Source organism: Lissotriton vulgaris, chromosome 12 (assembly GCF_964263255.1).
Source record: "Lissotriton vulgaris chromosome 12, aLisVul1.2, whole genome shotgun sequence".
In the NCBI taxonomy this organism is placed as follows: domain Eukaryota; kingdom Metazoa; phylum Chordata; class Amphibia; order Caudata; family Salamandridae; genus Lissotriton; species Lissotriton vulgaris.
The window spans coordinates 501,457,428-501,474,070 of NC_141700.1; the positions used below are offsets into that span (position 1 = coordinate 501,457,428).

Below are 16,643 nucleotides of genomic sequence, written 5' to 3' on the forward strand. Positions count from 1 at the left end.
TATGTTATGGCACCCCTTGCCAAAGCACTCCCTCTCCCCTTTTCGGGGAAGGATCCAGTATGTAGGCCTTGGAGTCTCAGAGACCCCTCTGAGAGAGTCCACTGCGTAAAGGGAGCCTCTCGCAATAGAGATAGGGAAGGGATACCACTTCCCCTGGGATCACAGCTTACTGGACTTTGGACGTTGCCTTTACTCGTCTACTGGTTTGTGTCCACGTCACCCTTCCCCTCCTCTCCCCATGCTGTGTCTCTCATTCTCCCCTCCTCTTTCCTGCCTTCATCATCTGTCTACTTCCCCTGCTACAAACCCCCCTCCCCTGAATTTCTCACCTTGCCTGCTTTTCCCCTTACGTATTTGTGCTTATTGTTTATCTCGACCTTACAAGTAACTATGTTGCCATGCTCTAAGAACTGTGTAACCTTTGTAACAATGTAACCTGTAACTATGATCTGAGGCTCATGGAAAGCGCTCTGAAACCTCCGGGTCTAGCCTGCGCTATATAAAACTTTAAAAAAATATATATATATATGTTTTAAATTGCTCCCGGGTCCACGCACATGGGCGGGGCTATTCACTAGATTATGACTATACACAGAGATCCCCTACTACAGAACAATAGCTACAAGTACCCCACATAGGGTAGGACACGTCCAAAAGAAAGCATGGGAACCACTCTTAGGGAAGACAATCCCGCATCAAAAAACAAATTATAAACCTGCGGCAGAAACCACAGAAGGCTTAGTAATGAGCCAAAAGGTACATTCGTACCCAAAAAGGGGGTTGAACCAGCAGCCAACAGAAGAGAGGGGCCAACCAAAGGACCCCGAGGGCACAGTAACCCTCACAGAAAGTTTAACAGCCACTCCAAAAACCAAATACCAGAAGCAAAGTGGGATAACACCTCCCACCGTGCCCCAGAGGATCAACAAACCAACCTACTGAGGAGGAGGAGGAGGACGGAGCCCCGCAAGAAGACACAGAATGGCGGAGTCTGCATGAGTATTAAACAGAAGGACCCGTCAAAAGGCAGGTCAACTAGACGCTCTGTAATATTTTCTGGAAAAAACAGCATCAAGTAGCCTGGCATAGCGACGGTGAGCAACAGAAGTGGCCATAGCACGGTTGAGAGCATCGGCAACATCCAAGGCCGCACGAAGAATAAACGTGGCCAACTCCCTACCATCCAACACATGGCCCTGTAGATCAGCACAGGCACCCTCATGGGAGACATGAGAAAGAAGAGACTCCATAGAGTCCCACGGGCTAGAAGTAGCCCTGGTCAACACACACAAAGTGTTAAGCGCCCGCAAGGCAGCGCTAGACGAAGCAAAGACATTACGCCCCCATGAATCCAACCACCGGACCTCCAGAGACGGAGGAAACAACACCACAGTCAAACACGGAAAGGCATTCCTTAGAAGAGTGCCTTGAGTGGAGGGGTGGAAAGAAAGACAGACGGGGTCGTGCGGAGCAGGACGGTGGCGATGCAGCAGTGCCTGAGGCACCGGATCGCCTGTGGCAGGGTGCCCCCATAAGAGAGTTATGAAGTGATGCTTCAAAAAGGAAGGAACAACTCCCGTCCACCAGCACCCTGGTGGGGAATCTCCAAGAAGTTGTCTGTAGCAAATGGAGTGACAGGTTCACCCATCCTCAGAATACCAGCAGCCGTGGGATTAGCCCGAATAAGGCAACACTGGCCTCAGTAGGGCGCCGCGGAGGGGAAAGTAATTGCTCTGTGGGCAACGGCTGCAGACTGAGCCGTCCGTCCCCATGTCCCGGGGTAAGCGGCCAGCCACGGAATAGTGGGGAATCCACAGATGGTTGGGGAACCTGAGGGACCCCAGGGGAAGGCAGAGAGGCCGGTGGAGAAGCAAGCCGCGAGCCACGGAAAGAAGGGTTTGAGGATTTAGGCCGTGGGGACGGTGAAGAGCCTTCCCTGGAAGATGCCGATGAAAAGGCAACAACACGGCGCCCTGCATTCGGGGAGGAACACAACAACAGATGCCAGACCTCTGGAGAAGAAGGGACCTCAGGAGACGAATCCAGAACCCGACGCCGGCACAGTTCTGTGGAGCCGCCTTCGGCGCCTGACCGATGTCGACCGGCGCGGGAGTGGGCATCCGTGGCGCCGGACCAACTCCTGCCACCATGTGCTCACCAGGAGAATGGGGTGAGGTCGGAGTTGGAAGGGGGAAGTCGCTGTGCTGAAAAGGCGCCGGCTCAGCCTTAGACGGGGCAGCGGCCCACGTCAAGGACAGAGGGACTCAGGAAGGCGCCTCAGGTCCTGCCCTACACCTGTGACTCCACCGGAGCCGGGGAGGAAGGCTCCAGGCACCGAAACGGTGTCGGCTCGACCTCTGGTGATGCAGCCGCCTGCTCATAGGACCAAGGGGGACTCAGGGACAAGCCCGGAGTCCCGGCAATGACCTGCGACACAACCGGGAGCCCAGTAGGCATTTGTGGCAAGGCAGGGATGCTTGGTGCCAAAGAGGGGAGCCCTGAAGGACTACACCTCGAGAACGCCACCCTCCTATGACCTGAAGCAGAAAACTCTGGCGCTGGGGCCGGAGCCACTAGCGACTTCGCGTAAGTCCCCACGCAAGGCAAGGGATCCGCAGATGTCACAGGAGGTGGAGGTAGGGCCAAAGAAGCTTGCAGCGCTGTGGCGTAGGCTGTCATTTGGGCCCTAGTCGCCTCCGCGCCGGGAAACGGCCGGTAGGGAGGCGACAGGCGGGGGCGCCTGTCCCTGGGAGAGACGGCGTCCACTGCGGAAGGAGGAGAGGGCCTCGGAGACCAACTGAAGGACCTACCAGCCGGTCAGCCACGCCCAAAGAGCCACTGCAAAAGACGATGTCACAGATGAAACCGGTGGCTCCTTGCCTACGAGGTAGGGGACGGACGCTGGAACAACAACGACCTGGACAAGCGCGCCGACAGCAACTGCATCCAGCGCTCCCGCCGTGACTTAGGCTTGAGGTGCTGGCAGGCGTCGCATCTCTCCGAGTCGTGGTGCTCACCCAGGCACCACATGCAAATTGGGTGAGGGTCCGTAGCCAACATGGGACGCGCACAGGAGGTACATGTCTTGAAGCCCGAAGGCATTCGCATACTGTTCCACTTAACCCAAAGCGTGTAAAAGTTTAGAAGGCCCGAAAACCGTCCGGGACACAATCCGGATCCGCGTTGCATGTGGAAAAGAAAAAAAAGTGACGTAGGCGCGCCGGGGTGGGACTTGTGTATCCTCGCTGACGTCACGGGTGCGGACGACGTCATGGCGGAGTCACGTGGTGCCGCCCCTCGGTGCACAGGGATACTGTGGCAAAAATGTTTTCCGGATCTAGTCTCACGCCGGTGGATAATTCTATGTTAAGGAATCTGCTGCTAGTAGTTTATAAGATATGATATTGTAAATACCTTCTACTTCCATCTCACTTCAATAAGAAACAGAAATAGCTTCAACCCTCAACGTTTGACTCATCTGTGAATGGAGGAAATTTGATCATGTGTCAGAAGAACAGTACTCCTTATACTGGCTTCCCAACTGTAGTTAAGTGCTTGTGTTGGTACATCTGATAATCTATGATAACGAGCAAACATTTTTCCATCTCATCCTGTACATTCAGGTCACTTCACTCAGATATAACACAAATTCAGCATTTTCTGTGTATCACTGGGCATGTTGTTGAGAGCAGGCTACCCCCCCCCCCCCCAACCACTGGAAAGCCCTTCCTATTATTCTGTGACAGATATCTAATCATCTGACCTGGTTTAAAATGGTGAATTTAAGATTCGTTGGGATGTCATGATGGAGGAGGGGGGATTCTTGTGGCAATATGCCACCATGTAGCATTTGTTTGCCACTGCAAGGATAGTTTGTGGATCTTTGTATTACACATACTAAACAGATTTCTTTCTCCCCACACTATGCAGGAATAATACCTCAAAACTACTGTTGTGTCCTTTTAAAAAACGTATCTACGAAAAGGTTTTAGAAAAAGCTAGAGTAAAGGCTGAGCCATACTAAATAGGAATGCTAATTTTCCACTTACCACGACTTTGACTATCAGACTGACAATCTGCAAAGAAACCACGAGGGAACTTATCCCTGAGTTGAAGGATCGGGCCATTTGTAGGAATCTGGTTCTGTATATACTATACCAAAAAGAGGTATAGTATGCAGATTCCATGGAGTCCCAAAAGTATAGCAGAGGATAAAGAATAGAATACCTTATTCTCTATTTAGTGGTAGTGGACTGAGCAGTTAGGCTTATCAGAGGGTAGTGTGAATACATTTATTATACACACTCATACAATACAGTAACACACGCATCATGACTAACTCCCGGCCAAGGGTTTGCAAACTATTTCTTTAGTTGCTTTTATTTTTAGGAATCAAGTTGAGCTCAGTTACATGTATCAAACGTTTCAGAAATGCAATATGTTTACTTACAGTTGGCAACTATTTGTGTAAAGTACGAGTTACCTTCGGTAACAATGTATCTGGTAGAGACGTTGTCTAGCTGCAGATTCCTTAACTTAGAATTCTCCCCAGGCGCAGACTGGATCTGACTTTTTTTCAACAGCAGGTCTGCGCGCCCGGGGAAGGAGCCACACAATCCCGCCCTGACGTCATCCACGGACGTCAGCGAGGTCATATAAGTCCCTCCCGGCGCGCTGACGTTAGTTTTCTACGGAGAAACTTTCTGCGGCACAATGTGGAGCTGCCAACAAAACTGTGAAAGTATGGGAACAGTGTGCGAAGGAGGAAAAAAAATCTGTAAAACAAAGAAATCGGATGGTGCATAACACCATCGTAAAGGGCAGTATCAGACACTGTATACTCACAAACCGAGAAGTAAAGGCAGAGCATCACTCTGAGAAACAACGCTGCAAAGTGAAGCGTGGACCCTCTTCAGAGGCTGAGTAACTAGGGAAGAATATCTTGACAGACAAAAGGTAGACTGTTATTACAACGTAGGACTGTGCCAGCCAACAAGAGCGGAGCACAGGATGAACAACAATCTACTGCAAGAAGGCATGAAAAGAATGGCACTGCCCCTATAGAAATGGAAGGCCAAAGCACAGCCCATCAGATCCCCAAAAAAGATGACTGTAGAGGAGACAAGAGCCCTGAGTTGATGGAGAAGGCGGGACGAGGGAAGGCAACAGGAGAAGGAGAAGCTCCTGGTGAAGGTGAATCAAAAAGCAACGCTCTACAGGAAAAGAAGCCACCAGGAGGGAGGCAGCTGCATATGGCAATTCTTAAAAGGGTCACACTAATGTGAGCACCAAGGATGAAAACCAATGGCAACTGAAAGGAGGCAAAGTGGAGAAGCCCACCTGGCAAGGTCCTCACAGAACGGGGAGGATGGGTGGGTGTTAAGGAATCTGCGGCTAGACAACGTCACTACCAGATACATTGTTACCGAAGGTAAGTAACTCGTACATCTGATATAGACATCTAGCCGCAGATTCCTGAACTTAGAATAGAAACCACAGCCATACCCCAAGGGGGAGGTGGGTCTGTGACAGAACAATCAGAAAGGGCCCGATAGCACTGAGCCGGCCACAAAGTGACAGACTCTGGAGAAAGCTGTGGCAGAGCAGCTAGTCAGCAACCCAAGCAGCTCGGAGAGCACAAGACAAGAGGAGGCAAGGCATTACAAGATGGCCAGAATAGCGCAAGACCATACCTGTGTGAGTATGAGATGCAGAAAGGGCACTAAGCCATATCCGAGAACAAAAGAGAGAATTCATAACGAGGAACTACACCCAAACCTCAACGGTGCACTAAGTTGACACCAACGAAAGCTAGAGGACAATATGGAGGGACGTAACCAGAGCCTACCAGGGGAGCCCTCGCAAGGGAGGCTGGACAGGCGCGTCCAGGAAGCAAAGGACAAGATACAGGAACTGAGCAACATCTCAGATGTACAGGCAGGAACATTAGACACGCCAAGTGCACACTTAGTCACACGAAGGCAACAGGGGCGGACAGCACCACTCTGAAGCACACCGAGGCGGACCACAACGAGAATATGCACATAGCAGACAGCTACGGAGACAACAAGGTGGTGTAGATAATATGATAACGGGACTTCCCAACAAGGCAGTTTGAAGGCCAATGGGAGAACGCACCCATGGAAGACAGAGACACAGGGCTCAACACCTGGGACGACCTTCATCAGAGGAGCTGTCTCACAGGCACACCAGACACCGATTAGGGTGACACACAAAGGATAAAGACACACCCTTAGGGTGTGGCATCCAAAGCACCGAAGCGCCTACAGGAACCGTAAAGAAGAACACACATAGCTGTTGAGAACAACATCAGATTTCCAAGCCACTATCTCCGACCCGGAGGGGAAATGCACCCCCACAGGACAGGAGAGGGGGACTGTGCAGTACACGAACAGGATAGACGAGACCCCCAAGAAAAAGCATCCAGAAGCGAAGGTCCACGTCAGGGAATGTAACCCTAGGAATCCCCATTGCTAAAGATGCAGTAAAAGGCACAGAAGTGCACTATAACCTTGCTATGAAAAACACCGCCGTGCAGAACAAGGCACCCACCTGCTCCCTGAAAACAGGGATATAGGACCAGACCTCGCAGAAGTGAAGAGAGTTGGAGGTGTGTAAAAAGGAATCCCAATGGTCAACCAGTGGGGGGGGGCGGGTGAGGAGATATATATGAGCCCCAGAACCATGTAGCTGCAGGCGCTATAAGACAACCCCACCTAATGCACCCGTGGCAGGAGGCAGCTTCATGTTGAAATACACCAAAAAGAGTGAACGAGGCACACAAGCAAGAGTTAAGCAAGGCGAGATCTGTGGTGTGTAGGAGGCAACGCCAGAGTCACAACACTGAAAACAGTAAGGTAATGGCGTCAGGAAACGTAGAGAGCCCAAAGGGACCTCTTTGCCTGCCAGGGGCAGAGCAGAGCTACACAATAGCATACAGTTACCCCACCTGGAGTATATCACACCCCCAAGAAAAACAGGGGAACACCTCTTAGGGTAAACCACAGTCGGAGGACAGAACACAACAACCTGAGGAACACCGCCACAGTAGGCTTACTGCCAGCCCAAAAACGCATAGTCCAACTGGTGGACGCTAAATGAAAGGGAAACCATCCCAGGATATGACAACCTGGGACCTGCTAAGTAAAGACCTATGGGGTAGGGCGAAAGCCCGCAAGGAGGCGCTGAACCACCGAATCGGCGTGGGTATCAAACAAAAGGACCCCCATCAAAGGGCAGGTCAACAAGGCGTTCCCGGATAGTCTCTACGAAGACGCCATCCTGCATCCAAGCATGGTATCGTAGTGCAACCGAACAAGCCATAGCTCGGCCTAAGGAATCATAGGTATCCAGGACAGAGCAGATAGTAAACTCCGCCAGAACACAGCCATCACAGATAAGATGGAGATGTTCAACAGTGAGCGCCCTCAGAGGTGGAAGATAGAAGAGACCCAAAGGGAAGAAATAGTCCGAGCCAAGACACACACTGTATTGAGTAAGAGAAGAGCTGCACTAGTGAAGGTGAAAATAATACGACCCCACGACTCCAGCCATCTGGACTACCGGGAGGGAGGAAGCAGCAGCTGAGGCAAGGAAGGAAAAGCAGTTTGCAGAACAAGCCCCTGAACGTGTAGATGAACAAATAAGCAAACTGGATCGTTTGGAGCAGGGCGGTGCATGATAGAACGAGCCACAGGATCACCCGACGTCGGCCGAGTCCAGGTGCCCAAAAGAGCATCATAAAGACAAGCTTCAAAAGGCAGAAGCGGCTGAACATTCCCCGAACCGTGGTGGAGGACATCCAACAGCGGGTCAACAGGCAGGGGGACCGAAGGGGGTTGCATACTCAGAATGCGGATGGCCAAGGAAACAACTCTTATGAATGCTGCACCAGCCTCAGTAGCCCTCAGAGGAGGATACAGTAACTCATCTGTGGGTGAGGGCTGTAAACTAAGCCTCCCACCCCAAGGGGGTCGTCCGATAAACGGAGGATGAGCCCAATGTCCAAATGAAGGAAGCCACACTGACGAATGAGGGTCCTGATGGGGCTCCTGAGGACGCAGAGAGTCTGCTGGAGCCACAAATTCCAGGAGGGGGGGGGAGACACAAGGCTGGGTCTGGCTTCGCCGGATGTCAGGGTGAATCCGAACTCCCCCTGGAAGCCTCCAGAGAGGAGTCAATGATCCGGCGTTGAGGCGGCGCCAGGCGTCCCTAGCCGGTGCCGACTTGGCCTCGTCCAGAGCCCACTCTACCTCAACCACGATAGGCTCCGGTTCAGAAGAAAGGAACGTGTCGGAGCTGGGGAGGCAAGCCTACAACACCTGTCTGGCGCCGACTGATTCTCAACCACAACAGGCTCCGGCTCCGAAGAAAGGAACAGTGCCGGAGCCGGGGAGGCAAGCCTACGGGCACGGAGCTAGGCTGCGAGCACCAGCAACAACCTGCATCGCCACAGGGCTATGCATCGCTGTAGGGGCGCTATGGGTCGTACAGGGAAACCAGGATGGGCCGCGCCCAGACGACGCCATATCTCCATCATCCCACGAGGCAAGGGGCTCAGCTGGCGCAAACCCACTGGTGAGTCCACCGGAGACCCTGCACGTAGCAGAGGGTCTGAGGACGCCCCAGGGAGAGGAGGGTACCTAAGGGAGGCCTGAAGGGCCGCGGTATATGCCGCCATCTGGGTCCAAGTCGCCCACGCGCAAGGATAAGGCGGTGAGGTGGGGGACGATTCCCAGGGGCAAACGTCCAGAGAAATCTGGGAACTAGTGCCCCCAACAACAGAAGGGAGGTCGAGGTCCTCGGCGACATGCGCCGGGACTTACCAGCAAGGGGCGAGCAATGCACATGGGAATCAGAGGACGACCAACGGCGCAAACGGAACGCACTGCCACCGGGACCTGCCGCCTAAGAGGAGGCCGGGGGCCGCGACGACTCCGACCGGGACAGGCATGACTAAAGTAGCTTCATTAGGCGCACCCACCGGGATTTCGGCTTGAGTTGTTGGCAGGCATCACAATCTGTTGAGTCGTGGTGTTAACCCAGACACCACATGCAGATACGGTGTGGGTCCGTCTCAGGCATTTGCCGCGAACAGGAGGCACACATTTTAAAGCCCGAAGGCATTGCACACTGTTCCGGACGCGAAGCTTCAAAGGGGCCTGAAAACAGGCCAGAGGAACCGCTTACTCAGGATCAGCGTTGCACGTGGAAAAGGAGGAAAACGGACGTCAGCGCTCCGGGAGGGACTTATATGACCTCTCTAAGGTCACGTCCGTGGACGACGTCTAGCGGGGTCGTGTGGCGCCGTCCCTCGGCGCACAGAGGTGTTGCTGCAAAAAATTATTGGATCCAGTCTGACACCTTGGGATAATTCTAAGTTAAGGAATCTGCGGCTAGATGTCTCTATCAGATACTACTTTTCAGGGGCATGAAACACTTTTCAATGTCAAAGAGTTACTTTGTAATATTCTGAGAATCAACACTTAGAGCAATACAGAAAAAAATGTATGCAATTCTATGAGAGGAAAGACAGGTAAGTCAATTCAGGTAAGCACTCGACTTACAAGTTCAGTCTTCGGAGGGTTTGGCCAACACAGGGCAAGGGTCAGACCAAGGTAGGTACTGCACCACCAGCTGTACTGGGGCGACCGGCTGCAGAGGTCACTGTGTCCAATATTAGCCTATGGGAGCTGGAGTACCTTGAAAAAGCACAAGTTGCAGGCAAGTACCAATGGGACACAGGTCCTGGGGGTTGAGGTCAGCACTGCAGGGGACACTAAGTAGCAACAAAGCTGCAAAACCAGCGGCACAGGGATGGCTGGGTGCAGGGAGGAAATGGGTGCCCTGTAGAAAGCAATGGTGATCATTGGTTGGAGACAGGGTATGCAGGCTCGGTTCGGGAGGCTGGCTGAAGGAATCCAACGACTGGACAGATGAGTTGGATAGTGGGGGGATGCAGGGACACTGTCAGTTGGGCATTCCTAGGCATGGGGGCTGCAGGTGCAGAGGTGGTTTTAGGCATCAGGTTTTTCTCACCAGGTCCGGTCACGGTCCAGGGGACCCTTCAGGTTGAGGCTGCATTCAGGAGAGGTTGTCCACTGATGGATCCCAGGTCAGGATTGCCGCTGACATGTAACTGTGTTGGTGGGCCACGTGGACTCGGGCCATGGGTGCAGAGTGGTGCAAGGGTCACGGATCTACCTGGATCCGGAGTCCTGGGGCGAGTTTCTTTCTGGACAAATCCAGTGTCCACAGAAGAAAAAGAGTCTTTGTTGAAGACAGCACAGGTCCCCAGGGTTCTTGGCGGTTGCTGGCTGCAGGCAACGCAGGTTTCTTGGAGCAGGGTCGCAGTAGGAGGAGACAGGTCGGTATGGCTTGGGGCCAATAAATGTTTTCTTCTCCAATGCTGCACAGCTCTTCGACGTTTCTTCTTCGTAGGTCATAAATTCTGAGGAACAAGGTTCAGAGAAGCCCTTAAATACAAAATTTAAGGGTGTTACTGAGGTTGGAGGCAGTAGCCAATGGCTACTGTCCCATAGGGTGACTACACCCTTCGGGTGCCCGCTCCCTTTGAGGATAGGGGCACATCCCAATTCCTATTGGGCCTAATTCTTCAAACCAAGATGGAGAATTTTCAAGAGAGGGGTTCACCTCAGCTCCTGGTGACCCTAGGGGTGTGCCAGGCCAGTGGACACTCCTATACTTACTAATTTTCCTACCTGTCTAGTGGCCAGGAAGAGGGGCTAGGACAGAGGGGATGGCATATTCACTAGTTGGAGCTGCCCAAATCAGCATAACACAAGGTCAGAACCTTTGCCAAGTGTTGATGTTCCTGCCAAGGGGAGGAGAGACGCACCTTCACCTAGAGCAGGCTTTGTTTCTGACCTCCAAGAGCACAAACGCTCTCACCCCATTAGGTTAGAAACCTGTCTAGTGGTGGCTGGTTGGCTGGCAGGGACCACTAGCACTTGAAGTCATAAAGGGGATCCCCCGAAATATGATTGCATATAGCTGTATGCAGTATATGTTTCTTTCTCTATGGGAAAGCATTAAGGCATAAAAACGTATTTGTGAGACATTTTTGCTAACTGTAAAAATTGATAGTTCGAAAAGTACTTACCCGATTATGAAGTTCTTGGTGTTAAAACTTCTATAAAAATACATGTTACTTTTCAAAATTGGTCTCGAGTTTCTTCTTAAGTGTGTGCCTCAATTATTGAGACTATGTGTACAACAAATGCTTAACACTACCCTCTGATAAGCCTAAACTGCTCGCCCACACTACAACAAAAGAGAGCATTTGGGATTATTAATGTAAGCCCTGTAAACCAATAAGGTTCATCTGGACTTCGACACAGAGTACCTCATTTTGCTACACCCCATAAAAAGCCAGCTTCCTACAGTCTGAAACACAGGAGTTTACATAGGATGAGGAATCAGGGGGAGGAAATGTATGCAACAGAAGCGTTTTGCACAAAGAGTGGACTATGTCTCATAGCGAGTCGCTGCAGGCTTTCGGATATGGAGTCTTAAGACTGTTTCTTTGTTACCTTTGTTCAGCACTGGCATCTTGGCTATCATGTTGCTGCAGCATGTGATAACTGTGTCTGTGGAAGGATGAGGATGAGGAGCTGTTGTGCTTCTCTGGAACTTCTTCCCGGGGGCTGGAAGGACATCAAACCACATATCAGCTTATGGCAGAGACCACAATTTATCACAGACCAGATTATACTCTTATTTCAGCAGGTTACTCTATTTTCAATTAAACTGAAAAGTATTGTAAGTATGTAATTGTAATATATTTTAAAAATACCTGGGAGGGGAGATTCTTTTTTCTAGAATGATGTGTGGTGAAAGCCCATTTTAAGGGTGTTAAAAATATGCGGTATAAAACATGGTTATAATAAACATTGAACAATAAGTAACTAATCTGAGTTACATATAAACGGGTTTAGCTGACTTAAAATATTTTTATCACATCAAAGATCCTTACTATCAATATAGGCAACGTTGGCCTTGATGCTGGCCAATTTTTCCTTTTATCACTGCCTCAATGTCTCTCCACTGCTTCTAGTTATATGCCTTCTAAGACACCCACAAAAAAATGAAAGCGGGATAATGTGTTAGTTTTTTATAGACTATCCTTTTTTTTTTAATGAAGTTTGTGCCAGATACTGAACACAGTTTCAGCTAAAGGCGTGGCATTGGTGAGGTAAGGCACAGCCATACTGGAACTGAGAGTATCCATTGGTGCCCATAATATATGCTATAGGCCAGTTCATTCTGAGGGCCAAACCTCACCCAATATTGCTTATTAAGTGAGAGGCTTGGTAGAGTATATGTACATTAGGTAAGGTAATTCCTCCTTCATATATGGACCTCTGAAGTGTTGCAAGAGTCCTTCTACGCCCTCCCCATATTACAGACTTTACCAGATCATTTATTTTACAAAACAGCTCCTCTGTAAACATTTTACAAAACACACTGTACGAATTAATAATCTACAGGAGAAGAATGATTTAAAAAAAGGCAGAACAGCTCAATATGGACAAAGGCAGCAATTTGCAGTGGGAAATATCAGTTCTGGCACTAAGCAGCAATGAGTCAGTATTATCTGCACAGACCATATAGGCATTGCTGAAGAGTCATATTTCCAGATACTTGAAATGCTAGTACTCCACCCTAAGCATCCTACAACGTTTCTATCCTACCGAAAGGCATCAGCTGGAATTTATCCCACTTAATCCCAAAGACAGAATATTTGCTATATTTGCTGAAAATGAATTTTAATCTGATCAGGGACTGTTCAAGGCCAGCTATGCACAATAGAATATCATCCACATAGAGGAAAATTCTGCCATCCCAAACAAAGGTCTACCTTTATCACCTGAATTATTTCAGCCAGTGTCAAACCTGTTACAAATAGCAACATGGACAGTGGGCATTCCAGTCTCGCTCTCTGGAGTGTGTGGAAGGATCTGGTTTGTACTGCACTCAAATCCACGAAAGAAAGGGCCAATATCCATATGTAAAACAAAAGCACTGTCCACTGAATCAAACGCCTTATTGGCATCTAGTGACAATCCTGATATCAGTTCAGAGACCTTGGTCACCATTATAAAGTATGTACATGCTGAGTTTATTAGACCTGTGTGCATGAAGCCAGAATTGTCTGGGTAGACCAGATCCCAGACCACTTTTGTCAGCCCATTAGCAAGTACCTTTGACAACACTTTTGCCCCACTGTTAATCAGGGAGATTGGGGGAATAACCCACAATTCTCCCTTGGCTTACCCTCTTCATATATTAGAACAATGGTCACCACTCTTCTACTGTTAGGAAGGACCACCTTTTCTCAGGACTCCACAAACATTTTCGACATCTGACTTTCACTTTAAGGAGCTTTTTATGGCGTTTATTCCTTAGCCCGTTCAGTCCATGTCTCTCCCAAGACTGTAATTGGGACATGGCTGCCCTCACCTCCTCTACTGTGAGTTCCCCTTCTAGTTTCGGTCTCTGCTCCTCAGTGAAGCTGTGCGTAGGATAGTCACGCAAACTCATCAAGCTAGGATTCCTCACAGTCCATCCTGAGTTATGAAGTAAAATGCAGGACAGTTTGCAAATTTCTCTGCAACATTCAAACCACCTGCTACCAGTGTCCCTGCGGATACAATGTATGTGGCACTTGCTTTCATTTGTTCAACCAAGCCAGACGTTTCAAGGCTTTATTGTCTGTCTCAAAGTCTGTGCTGCTGCACCAGCTAATAATTCTGCAACTCATTACTTGGCAATTGCTTCAGTTTCTCTCTCTTCATTCTGTCCCTAGTCTGGCATCAGAGTGATAAATGTTTCTTCTTTATGTCACGTATGAACTTCTCCAAGCTCAGGTTTTGCTGCATCCTCGCTCTTTGGCTCCTAATCCAGATATGAGGTGTTCCCCAAGCACTGTTTTATATGACTCCCGTAAAATCGATACATGCCAACTGGGCCCTCTGAAGTAGTTGGTTACGGATGTCAGCAAAGGGTCACGGTCTCAGTGGTTCACAGAAACCATGGGTCCAAATGCCATCCAAGTCCTGGTTTCATGTGACTGCCACCCAGAGTTTTTAGCAAAGGGGAACGATCAGATACCCCGTATATAAATAATGGTTATTATTAAATCTCTGCATAGAAAACAGGTGTAAAAAATAAGCAATTCTGGAGTTTGAAATGTGTGCTCTCGAATAGCAGTAGCACCAATGCATGCTGTTTAGTTCCTTCCGGACATCAACTAGACCCATTGTCCTTATAAAGCCATTCAGCATGGTGGGAACTTAAACATGAAGCTCAATCTCTCGCCTCATTCACTAAAAAGATAAAATCACCAGTTTGTGGCAGTAACGCACTAGGAGGCCCGCAATCAGTGACCCTGTTTCACAATGAGTATCAGTCTGCAGTCCAAACTGACATACATGCACGGATAAGCAGGACATGTTCGCCCTTCCAAGTTCCATATATCACGGTGTATACCTACAGGTGTCTATCATCCAAGTGTGTTCTAGGTAGAAGGTCACAACCTCCTCAGCAGAACACCCAATCATTGGGACCAGATGGTGCATCAGAATTGAAATGGTACCTTACATTTGACACTAATAGCAAGCTGGGACAGAGTTCTCAAATAAGTGAATCTCCTGAAGAAATACCTTTCCACCCCCTACTTTATGAATACTTTCAGCAGCACCCCTTTTTAAATGTTATAGCCTCTAGTCATATGCCAAGATTTCACATTACTCCCCGCCATTATTTCCCTCACATTATATGAATCTGCAGCTATTAATCAGTTCTTCAATTTGCGTGACAAATTGCTAAAGACCTAACCAAAATTAAACCACTCCACATATCATACAGAGTAATCAAAACTTTCTACAACCCAACTTCATGTTGTGCATTTCGCCCCAACACTGTTATTCAAACCTGTCCAAAAATGTGAGTCTAAACATTACTGTTGAATAAATTCACACTTAATCAAATCTTCTCATTAACAGTAGCAGTCAGTGAAAGTGTGGTTCACATCCTTCCCATTTCCAACCCCACCACATAATAACTTATATCCGTGGCCATGGTGTGTTCAGATCTTCCCCATAGAGCCTGCGTCCACCAAACCTCATACTTAGCACCATACTTTGCAGCTTTTGAAGCGCAATGTGTACCGCTTACACAGGCATCAAATCCTTTAGTGGATGGATGCATTCAGGACTATTCCTATTCACACATCTGGCAATTCATTGTCCAGAAATTCTGGTTGCAGATTGTTGCTATCTAGACTGATTGGAAGCGTCGGGGAAAGCTATCATCTGCACTGGTCTGCTCACTCTTCTGGTGTTATAGGTTATCATTCATCTTCCTACCATCTTCATGCCCACTCCAATGTCTCCATACACCACCCTAAGGCTCTCTGTGACTTCTCGTCTCATTACCTGCTCACCAGCTCTCAAGCCAATCTTATGATTCTTCTGTAGTCATGTAGTGCCATGACTTCTCCTTTGTTATTACTCACAAGAATGCCATTAAGAGCAAAATGTATTGCATTTCCCTTTCTCTTAGAGACTTTTAGACTGCAATGAAGCTGCATTTCTGGTCCTGCACAGCAAGTAGAGGAAACTGAAAATGGTAGAATCTTCAAGCTGCGTTTCCTGGATGCCTAGAGTATAATGTCTCTATTGTGTGTTAAAAAAAACGAGTTAAAATTGTCCTTGGAGGGGCACCGCTTTTCAGCTGCGGAGCCAGTACTCTGTGTGCCCTCTCTATTGAAAAGAAATTCAATAGATCCTCGGGTTAAAGAACCATGATTGTCAATTTTTCTGGAAATAATTCAACACTTGTATGCAAGAGCTTAATGTGCAGCTGCAGTTTTTCAACTGTTGTGCACAGGGATTTCCTCTCAGCAGTGGTACCAATAGCTTGGGTTCTGTATGTTGGACCTTTTTCACTCAAATTAATTCAGGGAGCAGTGCAACTGTGGAAATGGAGTGTTAGATACTCGCCGCAGACTTCCTGTGGGAGCCTCCACACCTCTTGCGGTGCCTCTACTAATGCCCAACACACAAGCCTGCCTGCTTCCCCCCAATCTCCTCACAAGCCACAGGAGTTAATGGCATTCAGCGCAGTGGCACCCTCTTAACTTGTGTGTCCAGAATTCTCCAGGAGGTGAGCATTGTCTCTGTGATCATGCTTCTGGTCACCCAAGGCCACCAATCCGGCCAATCCGGAAGCACAGCAGGCCTCTGAGGTGTTTACCCAGGTCCCATCGGAGATGGTCTGCATCTCCTCACCCAGGCTCTGCCACAGCAGGGTTATTCTGTACACTTCCTGTCTCTCACCACCAGCATAGCTGTCTTCACCGCTGCCTTACACTTTCCTCCCAATGCCTAGGCAAATTTACTGACCCTTCCCTCCATCCCCCCCATCCATCAGAGAACTCAGGTCACCCACCAATCCTGCACTGGCAGGCCAGACCGAGGAGGCCATACAGGGATCACCCACGTCCAAGCAATAGGAATTTCTGCCCACAATTCTGCAAAGCAGGAGGCACAAAAGTTTACTCTCAATGACAGGAAACTTTAACAAGGATTTTGAAGGCG

General features: G+C 49.2%; 1 protein-coding gene across 1 annotated transcript in view; it reads right to left on the reverse strand.

Annotated features, from left to right (window-relative positions):
- EDC4 (enhancer of mRNA decapping 4) overlaps positions 1 to 16,643 on the reverse strand; it is an 841,744-nt gene that overhangs the window by 390,611 nt on the left and 434,490 nt on the right. The window contains exon 19 of the mRNA XM_086945254.1: positions 11,574 to 11,687. Coding sequence (XP_086801380.1) covers positions 11,574 to 11,687 — 114 coding nt within the window. The remainder of the gene's footprint in view (positions 1 to 11,573; positions 11,688 to 16,643) is intronic.